This window comes from Streptopelia decaocto (assembly GCF_964273445.1).
Source record: "Streptopelia decaocto genome assembly, chromosome: 2".
NCBI classification, from domain to species: domain Eukaryota; kingdom Metazoa; phylum Chordata; class Aves; order Columbiformes; family Columbidae; genus Streptopelia; species Streptopelia decaocto.
In genome coordinates, this window is record NC_138655.1 from 59,283,290 (window position 1) to 59,303,120 (window position 19,831).

The 19,831-nt window shown below is 36.7% G+C and overlaps 1 protein-coding gene across 1 annotated transcript in view; it reads left to right on the plus strand.

Annotated features, from left to right (window-relative positions):
* Nucleotides 1–19,543, plus strand: part of DOK6 (docking protein 6) — a gene marked incomplete at both ends in the record, with an annotated part of 245,622 nt that extends 226,079 nt beyond the window's left edge. Inside the window, one exon of the mRNA XM_082045765.1 lies at nucleotides 19,404–19,543. Coding sequence (XP_081901891.1) covers nucleotides 19,404–19,543 — 140 coding nt within the window. The remainder of the gene's footprint in view (nucleotides 1–19,403) is intronic.
* Nucleotides 19,544–19,831: the final 288 nt, after the last annotated feature.

A 19,831-nucleotide genomic window follows, 5' to 3' on the forward strand; every position in this document is an offset into this window, starting at 1 on the left:
CTGTCAGTCTGTACTTTTATGCAAGATCTGTTATCATTTGGCCAAATTATCACCCATTATTAATATTATAAAATCGTGGCTTTAAATGTCCACCTTATCAAATACATTATCAGACTTTTTAACTTCTTTCTGGAAGTATACATACTGGATGAATTTTTGTATGTCTGGGTGAGAGAATGCAACCTAGAAACATAAAGGCATTTCAAATTGGAATACCGTACCATGTGACAAAAAAAAGAACATCTTCTAGGGCCTTTTTTTTTTTTTTGTGGGCCTAAATAAATGTGGTGTCACTTCAGAGTCAGGGAATTAAGATCCGACATTCAGTACAATACACAAAAAGACGACCTGAAAGTGCCCTTGGCATATGAAGTTGAGGCACAGAATCTGCTGCCTTTAAAAATAATCCTACAACCAGAAACCATACCCTAATGCAATTTCAGTTTGTGTGAGTTAGGTTTGGTAAATTTAATGCCACCAAAAATGATTATTTGGGATATGGGGAACACAGAAGTAAAGGACACCCAAGGCCTTTGTATTTTGTAGTGCCAGGCTGTGTCAAGGCTGTGTCCAGCATAATTAACTTACTAAATGAGTAATGACAATTTGTTGTTGGTGGTGTTGTGTTCACAAGTCTTTGAGTGTCTTCACTATTTACCTTGTTAGGAAAATGGCAGCTTGGATTGTAGCATGCTGAAAACAGTACGCTGCCTCTTCCCTGAACCAGCAGAGATCACAGGGATAGAGTAAAAGATACCCTGTTTTGTCACATTTCTGTATCAAGGGAATCTCCTTTGTTTTGGGTTCTTGGGCAGCCACCAGCTGTGACAATGTACAGCAACAGCATAGATTTAGCACAGATATGTATAACTTTTTTCAGACTGTATTTTTTTCCTCCACTAAATTCCCAGAATTATCCCAGATGTGTCATTCTCCCAAGCCCGCTCCACATGGGAGGGTAGTGTTGAGTCCAGCTGGTGCTGTTGTTATAAATGCAAGCTTCTGCACCTACATTTATAATCTGAGTATATAGCATCTGACTGAATAAAAGGTGTTCCCTTCCATTTTGTAGGTTGTGTGAAATATGGGTTGTTCTTCTCCTTTTTTAAAGTGAAGATTCCCACAAAAGACATCAGTCTGATATATATCTGCAATAGTTGTTGTATGTGCTGGAAGTCTGAGCAAATAAATGAAAACTTTGAAAAGAGTTTGAAATTTCAGTTCGGAGATTTAAAAATTATTTTTAAAAGTCTTCCTACATTTAAAGAGAGATGCCCTTTATTAGTAAGATTTATTCTCTGTTCTTTAGTAATATTTCTTTGAGCTTTTCCTAGCTCGTAGGAAGAAAAGTAGAGAAAAATTAAAGAATTAAAGAAAAAGTAAAGAATTCCTGGATGAGCAAACTGTTTTATACTATCTATACTTCTTTTTGTAAGGTACTACTTAATTCCTTGAATACATATGACTGTATATACAATATATCTGGAAATAAGTTACAGTATAATACATATACAGTCAGAGTTGCATATGTAATACAACTGCAATTACTGCTTGTGAGCTGAGTTCAGAGTCTGGCCTGCACCTCCTGCATCAAATAACCATGACAAGGCTGACAAACTCTGCCTATATGGCCGATCAGTCAAAGCAAATCACCTTGTCAATAGCTTAACTATGAAACTCCATGTGGGGGTTTTTTCAACATTTTTTTTCAAAGAATGGCTATAAATATCTTTGCTGAGTCTCAAAACAGTGCTGACACTTTTCTTGCAAAGTAAGCTTTTCAAGAAGAACATTTTCAAGTATTTCCAAAGTGAAAACATTCTTTACTTCAGAATTTGTTCAAGTACACTAGCAATGATCACAAACATGTACATCTTCCCCTTTTCAAGCTGTGATTCATCGAGCTTCGGAGTCATACTAGGCAGAAATCTTTTGCAAGACTGAGGAAATCAATTGGAATTCATCAACTAGGGAGAAAATAAAAAGTTCTTTAAGTTTATCTCTGTTTCCCATGGAAGGATGACAATATGTCCTCACACTTGATGAGTAAAGGATAATTTTTATTGCATTTAAGTTTTCTGTCTTGCTTTGTTTACCCCAATAGCTTTCTTTCTTTGACTGTGGAACCCGCAGCACTGGATACTTGGAATAGATGGAGGTAAACTCCAGTGTTAGCCTAAATGTGTCACTAAATTTAAACTGGGTTTGAGTGGATTCACTAGTGTGTGAAAATTTTAATTTTTTTTCTTTTGTGCATTACTTATTTCTAAAACTGTAGTTGTCTGCAGTCACAGGATTCACAGTGAGGAACATTGAGCATGAGAGAGGAGGAGAGAAAAGCCTTGTTGGCAGCTTGTGTTGCGACTCAAATGACAGGTCACTTCCCTCTCTCCTTGCTTCTTCCTGTCAGGAATATGGTTACATCCATATAGAACACATCTTGCAGCTGCCACGTGTAGGTGTCTGTACTTCAGCCCTTAGATTATGTATATTCAGCCCCTGAGCAGATTAATGCCAGGAGAAGTCTTTGATTAATTCTCTGTCACCTTCCACTCTTTTCCAGAAGCACTCTAACAGAACTAACAGGTTCCACAAAGCATCATTCAAAAACTGTGGCTGAAAGGAGAAAACACAGCATATCTTTAAAATGTTTTTATGGCTCTTCTGTATACATAAACAACTGTACACGTACCCAGACATATATTTTTGCAGAAAGGAATAAGTGACTTTTATGGATCGTGCATTAGATCTGTGGTTGTAAATGAGACTTTGGGGCCAGATTTCTTTAATTTATTTCTTTTCATTACTCATATGGATTGTGAGATTTGTTCCTTGGTCTTTGTTAATGGCATCAAATAACAGGCTACCTCCTGGATCTATGAGAAACACTTCTTCTTCTTCCTTACTCTTTCTTCTGGACAGAACCTCAGGTATCCTTACTGAAACTGGGTAGGGTGCTTCAAACTGCAGGAGATTTATTCCTACAAAATTCCAGCAACTTCTTCAATGTTGCAAATGATTTTCACCTAATACAGTTCTGCAGCTGAATGAATCAGAGCTCAAAGCCAGGTGACATATGTCTTGTGACTATACACTCTCATAAATACAGTACAGCAGAAGCCTAAATGGAAACACATCTTTTTGAAACCATCTGTTCTTACAGATATCTGCAACAATAAAGAAAATAAAGGCTTTAAATGCTGCTATGCTGTTTTAAACCTTAAAGGCATTTCCTAATGGTCTCTCTTTTTATTCTGAGATGCTCAATTTGTTTCACTTGGAAATAACTGCCATGTTTGTTGCTGTTCTGTTTATGAGCTTTGGAGAATCTGACTGTAGCTGGCTTACCTATATAAGGATATTTATAAAACAGAACCTTTTTCATGTTGGAAAGTGCTGGCTTGCCCTCTGGTGAATGTAGCTTGTCTTTGATTGTACATTTTATAATAGTTTACAGGGTGAAACAGTTCCCTTAGTGGCTTGTTTGTTTACTTGAGGGAAGTTGTGTGTGATTTGTTCAAAGAAAATACTGCAGTGGCTCAGCCTCAAAGCTGATAATCTTTAACTGTTCCTTATTTGTTTAATTGCGTCACATTGCTCTTATGATATCTTGACTATAAAAATGTTCAGATAGAACAATATATATCTTGATTGCACTTCTTAATGTCTGCAGTCTATATAATGTTAACAGTGATTAAAAACATAAGTTTCTTACTAGGGTTGAACATATTTTTCTGTCAGAGTTTAGTGTTTCCTCTGTTGTAGCCACTGAGTGCTGCAAAAAGAGTACTACTACAGTTTCATATCCAACAAATCTTGTCATGACTGAAATCCAATTTAAAAGATTACAATATCATTGCTAATGGTGTGGTCAACTTTTTAAAAGTGGTTACAGAATTTCTGTAGTCCCTTGCAGTGGTATTTGAAGACACAGATTTCTTCTAACGTGAAATACAGATCACAACTCTGAGAAAATCAAAATATTAATATAAACCAGTATATGAAACTGAACTGCAGTGGCATAAACTGTCCCATTCCTGAAAGACTAACAAAGAGCAGAAGTGATGCAGGGAGAAATGGCAAACAGAGCTATAATTTCTAACCCAGGAGGTCCATGTTAATTCATGGACACCTCTGTTTTATCTGAAGTAGTTAAATCTATGTGCCATATACTTAATAAGCAATTCTGCTTAGGCACCAGGTTTGGGGCAGGGGAGAAATGGCACAACCATCATACCTAATTACATGACTCACAGGTTTTATCTGCATATAATAGACAGTATACACCTGATAGCATAAATTTACAGGAAGCATGTTTGCTCTCTTTTTCCATCGTGCCTCATTTTCAGCAAAGTGACAGAACAGGGGAAGGTCACTCTTGACGACCATGGAAAAGGTGTCAGCCCCTGAATGATGAGACACAATTGCCCTTTTCCTCAGGACTGGAGGCCCATGCTGGAAGAAAGATCTTTCTGCCCGAGTGTCTTTTCCCAGTGAAGGGAGAAACAGAATGTCACACCAGTTATCCGAGCAGTGGACAGTGTAAGGACAAGTCGCTGCTTTGTGAAGCTGCAGCCAGAGCCCCAGTTACTGAATTCGGCTGAGAGGGTTTTTCATATTGTTGGTGCCACGCTTGGGTTTCACGCTGGACATGACAGACCTCAGTGCGCGTGGGGGCATCAGGCGTGACCGCAGCACGATGCGCTGCGACATTAGGCTGTGAGCCTTCAGGGGGGATGGAGTTGGGCAGGTTCTAAATCAGCCTTTGCTTTTACAACGCGGAAGTGATTTCTGTGGCATTTCAGAGGAATCCTCTTGAAGATTGTGGAACTGCCGGGCTGCAGCTGATATCTGGAAGAGTGATGGAGATCAGAGGGACCCCAGGGCATGCAAAAAAACACACTCTACTTCAGTGGTGTGTTGGTGGTGGAAGAAAAATTAATCCAGCTCATCAAGAATGTTTAAACCAGAATAGGGAGTGTGTCTAGTTATTCCTTAGCAAAACTCAGTCAGCCAGAAAGTATAACAGAATATGAAATATGATACGCTATTGTTTTATCAGGAAATTAAATCTTTTGGGGAAAAAATTTTCCACTTTTCAGGTGAGACCAGGTCATTCTTATCCAGATGCTTTATATCCAAATTATACACTTTTCTGGTGCATGAAAAAGATTTGCATTGTAATACAGTTAATTAATATTCACAGTTTTCAGCAGGTGTGCTAACTTATATGGCAGTGGGACGTTCTCCTAAATGCTGTGACATGACAGCAACTGTGATGAATGGAGCTAAAATATTAAAAGCTTTTAAGCAGCAATGGTATTCCAGCTGATAAAGCACAAGTTTTAAAAAATTGTTTTATTTAGAGTTTCTAAGACAGGTAAACAGCCAAAGGAGTCCAGCAAGACACACTGCAAGTGATAAAATGTTTAACGGTGTGTCACAGCTTGCTATATTTCCATATATTTCTCTTCATTTCCCTCAATAATATTTAGTATATGCTCTATAAAGCATCCTTTTTTATCAAGTTCCCTTTTAAATGCATGGGCACTTGAGGAACACATAATAGAGAAAAAGGATTTTTTTACATGAGACAGAATCTGAGTATATGAAATAAATCCAACATAGAAATAAATCCTATGACAAAAACAATGAAATAGTAAAAATTAAAAATATTCAAAATCTACAAGAATCCCAAGAAAGATACAATACTTCCTCCTCTGTGCCTTAGTAGTGCTCATATCTGCAGCTGCAAGACTAAATAAAGAAAATTGTTATAACTGCAAGTTCTAACTATGGGGTGTAAATATGATGATTTTATGATGCAGAATCAGTCTCCTGAGTAATCAGGGTGGTGTGGACTATAACATAAAAATTTTAGTTCTTCTTGTGATATAAATCATTTAGATTTTGTTGTTAACAGCATACTTGTTCTATGAGAGTCATCTCACACCTCAGCTTGAGGACTCAGCTAAGAACTGCTCAGTACTGCTTTATTCTGTTTAACAAGTGAGGAGTGAAAGTCCTCAAAATTACTGTTTTTTAATTATTATTTCTCAAGGGAGGAGGAGGCTATAAAGAGAGAAATTGGAAATAACCAGAAAAAAACATTGGCTTCTTCTTTATTTTATGAAATTGCTTTGTTAGGGTTTGGGGTTTTTTTCCCCCCTTAAAATTGTCCTCAGTATGCTCATAAATAGAGGATATATATGTTTAATTTTAGTTTGGCTTTACTCTTGCAACCTGGAGCCATTACCTTACATAGCACAGTTTTGCAAGCTACCATTTTACCTTAATGTAAAAGTATGTCATCGTGTTGCACCAGGTACAGTACCTTCAGAGTCATTTCTGCTAAAGTTATACTCTAACTTCCTTTTAAATCACAGCTGATTTCCAGCTCTCTAAATTCCCATTTTCATCCTGCTGGAAAGCTACCTGTGTTCTGCAGTTTATTTCTGTCCCTTTAGAGCTGTACTAATAAACCTAGAAATTTATGTGCGAGTTAATAATTTGTGCAGTGTTCATGAAGAAGTAGCACCCTAACTCGAGAATAACATCTCACATTGTATGCTTCTGTATTCTACACCACTCTGGTATAATAAGCACTGAGAGTAGAAATAGCACAAAAAACAGCAAGCCAAGGTGGTGGAAGGCAAAGCTGGTTTTAGTTTCTTTTGTGTCCTAGTGTAAGCTCAGCAGCAATACCCAAAAGGCTGCTCTGAATTTCACCTGCCGCTGTGTGGCTGCCAATAGCTGAAAATGCCTGGAGCACTGGGTGTCCCAACCACAAGTAAGAAATTACCCAGATTTCATTCAGAAATTATGAAGTAGGTCCTTCATGTTACTTTGCCTTCTACTGCTGATGGCTCCATGCCATCCATCTTGCTCTTAGCTGAACTGCTGCCCAACACCAATATCTTTGACATTCAGCCATCGTGTGAGCTTCATCTTTGTTCACCTCCTCATCTGTGATCTGTATACTACAGCTGCAGATGCTTATAATGAACTTCTGCATTACAACTCTTTCCAGTCAAAGCCAATGGAAAAATCACCATCAGGAAAATGACTTGCTTTAATGTGAGACACTCTGTTCTCCAAACATCTGTATGAAGTATAATTACTTTGTACATGTCATGTTGTGAATATCATTGCTGGTTATTGCCTTGCGCTATGGGCACTTTTTTTTTCATTTCCTAGCTTGCTTTAGTAACACTTAACTGATAGTGAGAGAGCGCAGAATGAACATCACTTAAGAGATTATAATTCTCTGCCCCTTCCTACTTTCAGCAGGTTGGTCAATTGATTTGCCAGAATGCACTAGGGTTTGTCAACTCTCTTCCCAGCAGCTGGGATTAAAGCAAGCTGTTGAAGGCACTGCTACTGTGCTGTTCTTACAGCTTCTGTGATTTGAGAAGCCACAAAAAGAGTACCAGCAAAAAAAGCAGTCTCAGTGAGCTGAGGAACAGAAAAGGCATAACACAGGACAGGATATTTACAGGTTTAATATGAAATTTCCAGTGAGAAGACACGTTGGTGGCAATTTCAGTGTGTCTTAATATTGCTGTTGGTTTAGGTATTCTATTTATTTATCTATTTGCTTATTTGCTTGGGAGGAAGGAACTAAGTGCTTTGGCTTAAGATGTTTCTTCTATCAGCCAAGACAATAAAGAAAAAGGGACTCCTCCTGTCTCCAGACACAAGCAGATCAAACAGTTTGACACACCTTTTCAAGATATACCTCTGCTCATTTCCTCCAGTTTTACTGAAGTTGGATGCAAGTGACAGCTTGTTCACACTGAATCACAGTGAATTCCCTTTCAGGGAAAAAAAAAAAAAAAAGAAGAAAAAAGGAAAAGAAAATCACTTGCATCCCTCAGTGAATAACAGCATTGTTTTTTATTTCTTAGTGGGTAATTGAAGGCTTTTACAGCTAGAAGAAATTATTTATAGAGTCATGAAAAATGGATTTACTTTCCTGAGTGCTTCATTAATGTTTTAGGCATCTATTTTATTCCAATTAAAGTTCTATAATCTAAAATCAATGAACTTCTTTATTTTAGAGAATAAGTTATAGAGGAAAATAATTTGTTTAGCCTCTGTGAACTGCCTTATTTCCACATATTTTATGTATGTAATCTCTGCAAAGAACAGAAGAACAAAAGTGCTATTATGCTCAATACAGACGGAAACCTTTCCTTTGTTCCCAGCACCTTCAGTGGCTGCACAGAAGCCAGGCTTTGGGAAGGAACCTGGGAACTTTCCTGCTGGGTTCCTACATCCAGCTGGACCTACATCCACCTAAGAAACTGTTCTGCAGCCTACAATGGCTACTACCAAATGTCTCAAAAGAAAGCAAGGAAACGTGCAGGAGATCTGATGTATCTGCCACCCAAATTAGGTTTATACAGTTTCTTAATAGTTACAGAATTTTTCAAACTCAGTATATACCTTAATCAACTATCAGAAAATCCATTTCTGTACTTTTAGTGTACAGTGTGTGTGTTCCTCATCTGAAAATTGTAGGATTTGATTTCCAATTCAGATCAATGCATATTAATTTATCTCAAGAGAAGACTTGGCTGACTAAAGATGAGTGTTTAACAGTCACAACTAAATAAACTTTTAAATATAACCTTTATTAATGGAAAAAAAATAATTCTGGACACTGAACAGAGCAAGGAGATGGGAAGATATTCAGTTAAATACCACTGTCTGAGAATGGTCACTGTTACCATGTCAGCAGTTATCATCAAGTCCATTAGGCTGGCTCTGGATGGGATCCAATAAGATACTTATTCCAAGCTTGCTCTAGTTACATAATTTTTACAAATGGATCTCAAATTCTCTTATTGAAGATGAATTTTTCTACTATGATAACCTATCTATTTTAGGTAGGCAAGAGTTTTATTTCTGTTTTGGTGAATCATGCCTGGGTTATCCTGAATAAACTGCTAAGTGTGAGAAATGTGAACTAAATCTTGTGGAACTAAAGGAAACATTAAATTGTTATTCTTCAGAAAATATTCAAGACGTCTGCTTGAAGCAGATGGAATAATGACTGAGAAATATCCAAAACTTAAATTTTTAGAAATATAAAAACTACTAGTATGTTCTAGTCAATCTTTTCAATCTCATCTTAAGTTTCCACTCTATAAAATAAACTGAAAATCCAAAATTACAATAGCAATACAATAGTGGCCTACAAAATTCTTTACTAGAAGAACATCACTAGTTACTTTTCTGGTAGAACTTTACAACTTCATTTTACAAACAGACATTATAGACATAATGATGCTGTTATTTAAACTGAAAGATTCTCTCTTGTGTGTGCAAGCTTACTTGGTTTAATAATCCTTTTCAAAACTCTCTGCTGCTTTTCTACTTTCAGAAGTGTATAAGATGAGCTTTTGCTGCTAAGATGCATGCAGGAGAGTTTTTAAACACACTTTTTTATAATTTCACCATGAGAGGAAAACATATCTCTCTGACACTTTTCTAACTTTACAATTAGCTATCCTCATGCTTTCATTTGCTTAGCACCAATTAAACATCTTTAATTTACAAACATTCAGCAGATTGTCTGTTATTTTAATGGGAAGGTGTCAAAGCAATCCTAAATTTGCAGTTACAGTTTTTCATTAATTCAGTCTATCCTTCTAAGTTGTTCTGAGCAAGTATAAAGGAGAAGTCATTTTTAAATAAAGTCAAGATAAAATGCCTGCAGTCTCAAGTCTTATTAAGTTTAAGACAAGCCTATAGTTTCAAATTGGTTTAAAATAAAAAAAAAAGTCCTTTCTTCTTTACAGCTGCTGGAAAGATGTGTCTTCCTATCTTCAAGTGTTTGAGAAAGCTTCTTAATCATTGCCAGAGAGCTAATTATCAGCTAATGCCATATTTTCACTTTTATATGGCCTCTGCTATTACTGTCTGGTTGTAGCCTGAAATAACGTTAAGGCCCTCTAAAGAATATTTCCAAGGACTATTTCATAGAAAGCTTAAATCTGAATAACAAATGGTCTAATAAATGCTTTCAATGCATAGATAAAAAATAGAACAGTTTTTGAAAGGTAGAACTTCTAAAAGCTGTGTTTCATCCTTGTGTATACTAGTGTGAGATCTATTATCTTTTCTGAAGTATGTTCATTGGTGACAGGAAAAAGAAATCATGGAAAATCTTTACTTGGTATAAATAACTCATTTTATTAAACTGGGAACTACACTTTTACCTCCCACATCACCCTTCTCCTTCCCTTCCCAGCAAGATACACATAAGCAAGACTAATTCCCCGTGTTATGCCATAAATACAATGTTCCTTAAATGAAAGACGTTTTACCGGAGTCCTGGAATTTTTCCGGTCATTGAAGGACATTGCCTACAATGTGAACATCACTTTGACTTTAAATACCTATCGGGAAGTACAGCAATGGGATGATTCAGAGTTCTGTAACAGGGGTAGAAGTATGTGATCAAAACAGATGATGAATTTTGCTGCTTTTGTGATATGAGGAGAAGTGGCAGAGCTCAAAAGGGACTGAGACTGCAGTGCAACAATTTGCTGAGGTGATCGCAGACACTGCTGATGCTAAAATGAGTGGTCCTATTAGACCTCAGAACTATTTTGAACAGCTGGGCATTCCCACCTTTTTCTTGAACAGCCTGGAGGTGGAACACATCTGACTCCACACTGAACACCAAATAGGTGTAAAACATGTTTTGGATTTTGGTTTGCCTTTTTATTTGTTGGTTGCTTTGTTTGTTTTTGATAAGGGTTATTTTCGTTACGATTTATCTCCCTATTTCTCTGACACTTCAGGTGTGTGAAGAAACTGCCTGGGACTGCCAAAGGGCAGGCTCAGCTGTATCGCCGCACTCACCCTGAATGTCTTAGGCTTTATATTTTATATGTGCTTAGTTCTCACATTATACTCCTGTGATAAAATTGTCTTTTAAAATTAATATTTGTAGAATAGATATCCACTTGGGGTGCCATAAAACCTTTGTCCCCATTTTTCCCTATGTCAAACAATGCAAACTATAACGCCTGCCAATTTTTTTCTTTTTATTTCTTTTCCAATCAAAGCTGTAGTTTACTTATACTAAAATGTGGTGAAAAGCATATTGCCTCCATCCTGTCAGACCTAATTTGTTCTCTGGCTTCAGACCTCATATGCTGAGTTTCATTTTATGGCAATTTCTTTACAGGCTAGTTATAAGTCTTTGTGAATGAAGTGTTTATAATGAAAATACTACCAGGCCAGGAAATATTGGCCACACTAAAGATCAGCAGAATTATAACAGCAACAAGATTGAACCTTACTGATCAGCCTCCAGTAGCACACCATTTTCAAAGGCAGTATACTATATCCACATTATACACTTTTTGTCAATGTATTTTTTCCTTCATTTTCTTTTAGATACTCTAATTAGAGTATCTAAAATTAGAAATTCACTATTTCACTTCACCTCTGTAAATCCACCACAATTGCATGAGGCTCTATGGTGTTTTGCGGAACAGTGCATCCAAGGGGAAATGTCAACATGATTTGAAATGCAATAAATATTTAACAGTGAGATATTTCATACCATCAAAGTGATATGCAATGTATAAATTTGCATTTTTGCATTGCATTTTTTAGTAAGGTGCTTCATGCTAAATTAGTAACAGATTTGGATGTTGATTTTTTTTAACAAGGTATTTGATAAGATCTGTGTTTGACTGCACATTTAGTTTGGCTGTAATAAAAATGCAACTAAAACATTTTGAGGAAGGGAAAAGTAAACAATGAGCTAACAAATTCATAAACCAAGATGATAACACTGCATACGTAACTACATATTTTAAATTGCTCTGGTAGGTTTAGTTTTCAAGGATGCAAAAGAAAATAATATTTGAAATCTATGAACAGATATCAATAGTTGATGTTTATAATGACTTACTGCTCTACACAGGAATCAAAAGCAAAAGAAGACAGCAAAATGTGTGGGTTTACCTTCTTAACTACAGCAGAAAATCATTACTTGAGACAAAGTGACTGAACCTACACAATTTTGTCTATCTTTCAGCTTTTTTTCTTTTCTTTCACTAGCTTTACATTCTTCCTGTTTTTCAGTTATTCCAAAAGCAGGATGTTTCCTTTTGTTGATTTGTTCTGTCCCCACGTTGCAAAGTACTTGTAAAAGCAAAAATAATTTTCTTACTGAGCTTTCCTTAGCTGTTTTCTCTTCCTCTCACTTTAGCCTTTCCCATATGCACTTAGGATTAGAGAATTCTTTTCTTCTTATTTCTTGCATTTTGCCATCATTTGTCAGCATTCTTATCTGATGTAAATGTTCCTTGAAGTGAAAGAAATTGTTGCTTGCAGCTTCTCTACAACCATTTTATTTTTCTTTTTTTGGTATTACCACAATGGAATGTCTCTGTTTCATGAAGTTTTTGTTTAAAAAGCTCATTAAGTTTTGAGCTTCAATAGGAAAATGAAACTACCTGCATTCTGTATAAAAATGCCTAGTCTCTGTTTATGTCTCTGGTAAATGAAATAATTTTATTTTACTTTGGACATGCTTAAAGTTTAGGAACCAAGTTGTTATTCACATAATAATCACCAACTTTACAACTTACATGGAAATGCTTTATTTTAGTTTTTGTCTTGAGTCTGTGGTTGAATGGACAAAATAGTCTGGGGATGCCAGCCACATGGTACAAAGCACTCAGCCTTCACCAGGTAGCTTTGATAGGACACTAATTTAAGATTGCATTCAGAGTCTTAAATAACTGGTTGATATTTTGGCACATTTCAATATTAAACTGCACACATTTACTCTCAAAAGCTTTTCTTTAAGGCTGTGAAGCCTGTATCTTTTGTTACAAAACAAAATCCTCAACTACAGTCACTTCTCTAACACACACAGATCGTATCAACTATTTAGTGATTCAGAGAAAACTGCAACTCTCCTAATAGAGTGTGCCAGTCAGGAAGAACAGCTGAAAGTTTTTTTTAACTGGTTTAAAACAAAGTAGTTTGTTTTCTCTCATAAAGCAAAATGGCTGAAAATAGAGTATTGCATCATATCAGAGAATAGTTTGAGTTAGAATATGGCTCTGGAATTGATTAATCCCAACTGCTTGCTCAATGCAGAGCTAGCATAGATCAGAGTTCCCTGGTAAATGCCTTAAAATTGATAAACTAAATATTTAAAGTATCTCTGCAGAAAGTTTCACTTCTGCAGAATCTGTGAAATCAAACTCAGAGACCCTTCTTTCTGAGAGTGTTCATCTGGAAAATTATGTTTGTTTTCAAGCAAATTTGGACCTTAGCCTAATTTTGTGTTAAGTGAGAATGTGATTATATGTTGGCATAGTTAAGGAGCTGGGCTCAGAACAGAGGGAGAAAGGAGGCTGGTTTCATATTGCAACATCAGCACAAGTGTAAAAAGCTGTAAAGATGAAATCAATTAATCTCTGTAAGGACCACTGCAGTCTGTATATGGAAGACAACATCAGAAAGCTAAGTACAAGTTTATTGTCTTTATCCATGTGTTGGCTCAGGGTTCAGGACTAAACAAAAATGCCATTCTGCTCAGATAATTTATTTTATGTAATCTCCCTGTAGTTCAAGCATGCAGGCATACAATTACATATTACAAATAGAAAAGCACAAGTCAAAGAGACAAAACATGTAAAATAGATTACTTTTCCCAAATAAGTGTCATATTTTGGCTGCAGGAATGGGAGCAGAAAGAGGAAAGACTATTGGGTAATGTGAGATGTGTGCAAGTAGCTTCTTTTCCGTCTCCTAGGTGGAGATGTTAGGTAGCATGTTCTTATAGGCATAGAAAGCTGGTACTGAGGATAACAAGACGCATCACTTGAAAAAAATCCCCAATGGAAAATAATAATCAATTAAAAGTAGAGGGCAAGGTAAACCTATTCATCTTTGGGAAAGATGTGGTTGATGTTCTGATATTTCTACCACAGGAGCTGCATCAGCTTGTGATAGCTTAAGCAGGTAATATACAGTCTAAGTGCAATAGGAGAGCAAGTATTTAAAACCACTGTCTGGAAACACAATTGCAATTAAACCAACCTGACCTTTAGTCAATATACTAGTTCTAGTTATGTGACTCAAGATACTGCTTTTAAATATTTGCTATTTTAGGTGGGGGTACTGGTGAAATAACACTCATTTTTCCTGTACATAATGCTTACAAGCAATTCACATTATTTTTAGATATTGAAACACTATCTCTATTGCAAAGTCCTAAGGACACGCATTTTCTTTATTTCAAAATATTGACATGTAAATGTATTCTTCATATAACCTCAGCATTCTTGTGCCAAAATTGGAAAGCTGAAATCTTTTTCCTTGAGACTCAAAAATTTGACATATTGTAAATTGACTGTTTTTAAGCTGCCTGTCCTGCAATATTTTCTGCATACACATGTAAATTTCTTCTTTTCTAGAGGACTAAATCACAATGCCAAAAACTTCTAAGATAAATAATAGTCTTCCTAGTCTGGAAAGTGACAGGGTGACAGGGTTCTGTAGCAAGTATATTTTACTCAGATAATTACTAATTTTGATGCTGGCCAAAAAAAAAAAAAAAAAATGCTACTTAATTGAGAATAAATGTGAAATATTTTTAAATGTTAGGAGGGTACTTTTTACATTCACTCTCTTGATATATTTCCTATATGTTTTAGGATACATTTAATTTTTTTATTCAAAATTATTTCTTAGAAATGAACTTAATAATTTTATTAAAAATCTGCCCAAAATTATGTTTCCTGATAATTCATTTTTCCTTCAGAAAGATAAATACTTGGAGCACAGCTGCATTCCCTGGAGTTTTAATTCCAACTGTAGTTACATTCAAGGGAAAATTTGTATTTCTTTATTTGGAACTGAAACAGACCCACAGTTTTACTTTCAATAAGTATATGGAAATCAATATGCTATAATGTAGTTTATGCCATTTCTCCATTTCCATCTGCTCCCTTCCATTGCATCTTTTTGTGAGTGACAGCATAATAATTGCTGTACCAATTAATGCCCTTCCAATCCAACTGCATCATTACTGCAAAATAAATGTTTTGCTTTGTAGCAGTTTGTCCTGCTATGAAACTTTGCTTTAGTTATTCCAGTCATCTAACAGCAGAAAAGGAAAAGCTGCTTTGTCATCAACAGCTCAATAGAAGACACTGTATATTGAATACAGAGAGTTGGCAGAATTTTAACCAGTATCAATTTATAAATAGGATAACAGCAATCATTTATTTTCTGCTGTAAATGAAAGTATCATTTTTCATGCAATAATAGCCACTTAACTGATTTGAGATTGTAGTAGGGGTTTTTGAGGAACATTTTCTTTATCCAGAATAAAATGTGGAGTCTCTTTCTTTGCAACAAAAGCTCTTAGAGGATAAAAGCTTCCATCTGAAATAAGCAGTCATTATAATTTATTTTCTTGCAGGAAGTTTTTCATTTTCCCTAGTGGGCTTTCAGTGCATAGCTACAGTGCCTTTCCCGTTCTGTCCTGTGTTTTAAAAGAAATACTGCAAAGAAAGAATATGAGAGGTTGAAGCATCTTGAGACATGTTTCCCCATCAAAACCATACCCTCAGTACAATCTGCAGGCCTCCCCTGCTATAAACAGGAGCTTTCACTGTTGTTGAGAAAGTCCTTAGAGGACATAAATATAGATTAAAGGCTGGTACTAGTTTCATGAACTTTTCTGCCTGAAGGACTGCATTTAATGTCCGATGAGATTTGTGTGAGTTAACAACGTACAACTCACTCCTTCTTACTAACATCTTGTTCCTGGAACATCTGTTAGCTAATTGGGTTTTTCCACCTCCTTGCACCATCCTTTGTGGAGAAAACCTCATTGTCTCTGTTTCACCAGTTTCCAGACTGCTCTGTTTATTGTGAACAACAGAATTTTCCAGTGAATGTTTCTCAACAGAAAAAAATTGCTTTACAATGCAACAAGTGATTCACTTTATTTGGATTTAGCTTGCACTGACTGATTCATAGAAACTTCTTTTGAACAACCATGTTTTTCTATAATGTTTATAGAAGCATCTATAGCAATCAAAGAGCTCTTGTCTTCATGAAGTCTCAGAGCACTCCCAAGTACAAAATATAATACTAATAAAGACATCCAATTGGCTTTAATTTAATGACTTCAATTTTGTGCTCATAATCTTGGAAATGGAAATGCCAAATTTTATTTTCAAAAATCAAGTTTATTATTATTACCTAGAAAAGTAAAACTGCGTTAGAAGAACATCATTTTGTTTGTAAAGTCATCTCTTCAGAGGTTAAATCCCAGATGAAAGCTTTCTGTGCAGCTGCAAAAGTCTGCTTCTTTATTTTACCTAATGGCTATCTAATATGAGGTACTTGAAAGGCCTACAACGGAAGCTGAAACATGGGAGTCTCTGGTTCTATTAATTTTTAATCATTATACTGCAAAAATATGCACTTGTATTGGACAAGCTTAGTCACAGGGTTTCAAAAGTGATCCTGCTTCAGAGAAGCGAGTAGTCTGGTGGTGGTAACAGCCACCTTGCACTTGGTTGCATGTTGCTCACAGGTCACGATTCCCCAAACAGACAATCTGGCACCAAAGCCAGTCTGAGAAAAACCCTGTCCTGTCCTACCCTTGGCTGCTTGTTCCTGCTCCTCGGCTCTGCCAGTACAACAATTTATAGGGCTCTGGCAAACCGGACGACCAAAGTGCTTCAGTCTGCAAAGCAGCCTTTCAATCACAATGGCACAACTGAGGGACAGTGAACAACAGTGCGGGCAGAGAGGAGAAAGGGAACATTTTCAGCTGACTTTTCCATTACAGAAAGTGTAATGTCGAACCTTACCCACAGGCAAAGGGGGATTTTAACACAGGACTTCTACATCATAGCTGAGTGCTCTAACCAAAGAGTATCAGATAAGTGAGTCCCTTGAATCCTTGTCTTGGAAAAGAAAAGCATAACCTTTTTTTTCTTTTAAAAAAGAAAAAGGTTTGGCACCTGCCTTCTGGTTAAGAATTTGAATTCTGAATCCGAAACAGAGAGAAACATCTCAAGAAGGGAGTTTTTAAAGGTTATCCCTGGATCTCTTTTGTCTTTTTTTTGTTTGTTTTTTTTTTTTCTTTTCATTTAGCTGAGTACTGCAAGTTTTCTCTTAGAAGTTGTGATCGATCTACTTATACATACATCAATCAGTGCTGTTACTAGGAAACCACTGGGTTTTTCTCTAAAGAATTGTTATAAGTAAGCACCATGTCATGAAATAAGATTGCTGTGTATACTGCCTCTGCTTCCAACATAATTAAGATCAGGAAAAATCTAATTTTGGTGTAATTTGCCAGGTTACATTAAATTATCTTGATGAATCATTCATACCTAATTGCTTTGGACTACAGCTCCGTTGCATTCTATGATTCTGAAAGTAAATTTAAATAAAGGATGATGTAGGCTTAATAATATCTTTCCAAGGTCCTGTCCTAGAACAGAAAAAAAAAAAAAAAATCATATGTAAGCCGCAGGAAAACACTCCCCCAAGTCTACTGGTGTCTTCAGGTCACAAAGTGTGTGTTCATCAAATTCCTCTTATGCTGACTTCAGAATAACTGTAGAGAAAAGTGAGTTTTGTATTCTTGAGAACAGCTGTGGTACCAAAGAGCTGCAAAATCCACAAAAACTGTTCTTTTTCTTTTCTTTTAACCTTTTAAGACCCAAATATGATGCAGAAAATACTATTGAAGCAGGAGCCTTAGAAAACTGTGAAGCTTAAATTCTTTACTGCCCAAACTTTTCCTGTGTCTTTAGATTCCTTATTGATGACATAAAGCGTTACTGTGGAGATGCTGCATACCTAAGACCATAAGGCTGATCAGCTCTATGAGTATTAAAATAATATTTACTAGCAACATAAATTTAAAAATCAATTACCATTTAGAATTTCCAGTATGGGCATACTAAATTAAAAAAAATAATTAAAAAAAAAAAAACTGAACAAAACCTTAAATTTTGTAAATTTGCTGCTTAGAAGTCTTAAGCCAACTTGGAACCATTGGACTATTTCATTATTTTACCACTGTTATTTTTTGATTCATTTTATTTAGATATAATAATATAGTTAATTGTTTTTTAAAAGAAAGTATGTCAAAAGTAAACAAATTGTACAGAGACATTCTTTCCTAAACTCACAAATTCTCTATTAGCTTTCTCATTTCATTTGAACCAAATATGTCCTCTGTTCTTTTTGTTATTATTATTTCCATAGATTGATGTAATACTATTCAACTCCTTGTTACAGCTGCTCTTTAATAGCTCTGTGGTTGAAGGAAAAATAAAAATTTGCATTTTTTTTTCTAGTACATGTATTAAAGACATTTTTAAAAACATTATCTAAAACCATTTTAAATCCAGGCTTCAATATAAGGTTCCAAAAAAACTGAGAACATATACTGCATGAAGGTGTGCACTTTGGAACTTTTTGTTACCTATTAAATCTCAATTTCAAAAGGGAATTTTGAGATAGGTAAATGATTGGTATACAGAACCAGACCATAGGAGTCATCTTGATTGGTCATTGGCTTTTTAATGGCTTTTTGCACATGGTTTCTCGTCTCGCTGGTGGCGAGTGAACAAGCCACGATTAAAAGAGTTTCACAAGCCTGTTTGAGGAAAGATCTCACACATCTTCTTCCTAACCAGTGTTCTACCATGTGGCCATATCCCACCTCCAGTCATTTTGAAATTATAATTCTGTGTTTATCTGACAAACTGGCACTCTATTCAAGACAATACATGAAGTCAGGTTTGTGTGACAAATCCCTTTAAAACAGCTGGCATTACTTCCAGCACTTAAGCGGTGCTTCAGATAAATAAGAAGTGTGTTAGCTCTTTATCAGCTCGAACTAACTAATATACCTGAGATTTATAGAGTAGGAAATATAAAGATATGTCATTCTGCAATTAAAAATTAAAAAAAAAAAAAAAATTACCCTAAATTATGCCTGAGTTGGGTCTGGGATCTTCTGCCTCTGCTGAATGCCCTGGGCTGAAAGGGACCCACAAGGATCATGAAGTCCAATTCCTGTCCGTGCATATGACCACCCCACAGTTCACGCCATGTGTCTGAGGGTGTTGTCCAGTCTCTTCTTGAACACTGTTAGGCTGGGGGCCATGACTACCCATTACTCGCTCCTGCCTCAAAGACAGGCAAAACCCTCCTCTGCAGCCCCAGCAAGGCCTGATATGGCATGTCTGCTCCCCCAGCACCATGGAGCAGTATGAAGTCAGCCCACTGGAGCCCACACCCACGGCAAAAGGCTTCAGTTAAATTGAATTAAATCCCAGTTACATCCTTTGTGTCCATGTCCCCACGCAATGCAGGTCACAACCTTGGCTCAGCGAAGGTGTCCCGGGCACAGACGTTCCCCAGCTACGCCTCAGAGCAGGGTGAGGAGCACCAGCCATCCCTCTCGCTGGCCAGCAGCTACGCCTTCAGCTACGGCTCGGGGCTGGTGCAATGACAGGCGGGGGTGGCCAGCCGAGAGAGACAGTCCAGCCTGCAGTCTGCTGCTGGGGAGCCACCGGACCGCTCCGCACCCACCATCTGCCGTGAAAACTGATGCCTACCAGCTCCAGCCAGGTCACCGCCAATGTGGAAACCTGGAGAGGCAGCTTCCCTGAAGCAGAGGCTAAGTCTTTATTTATTTATTTTGCTCTTCCTTTTGTCAATACGTCAGGAAGGAGGCGGGAGGGGGGCGGGAGAGGGTAGGGTCGGAAGGGGTATGCGTTCGTGTTGTGAGAAATTGATG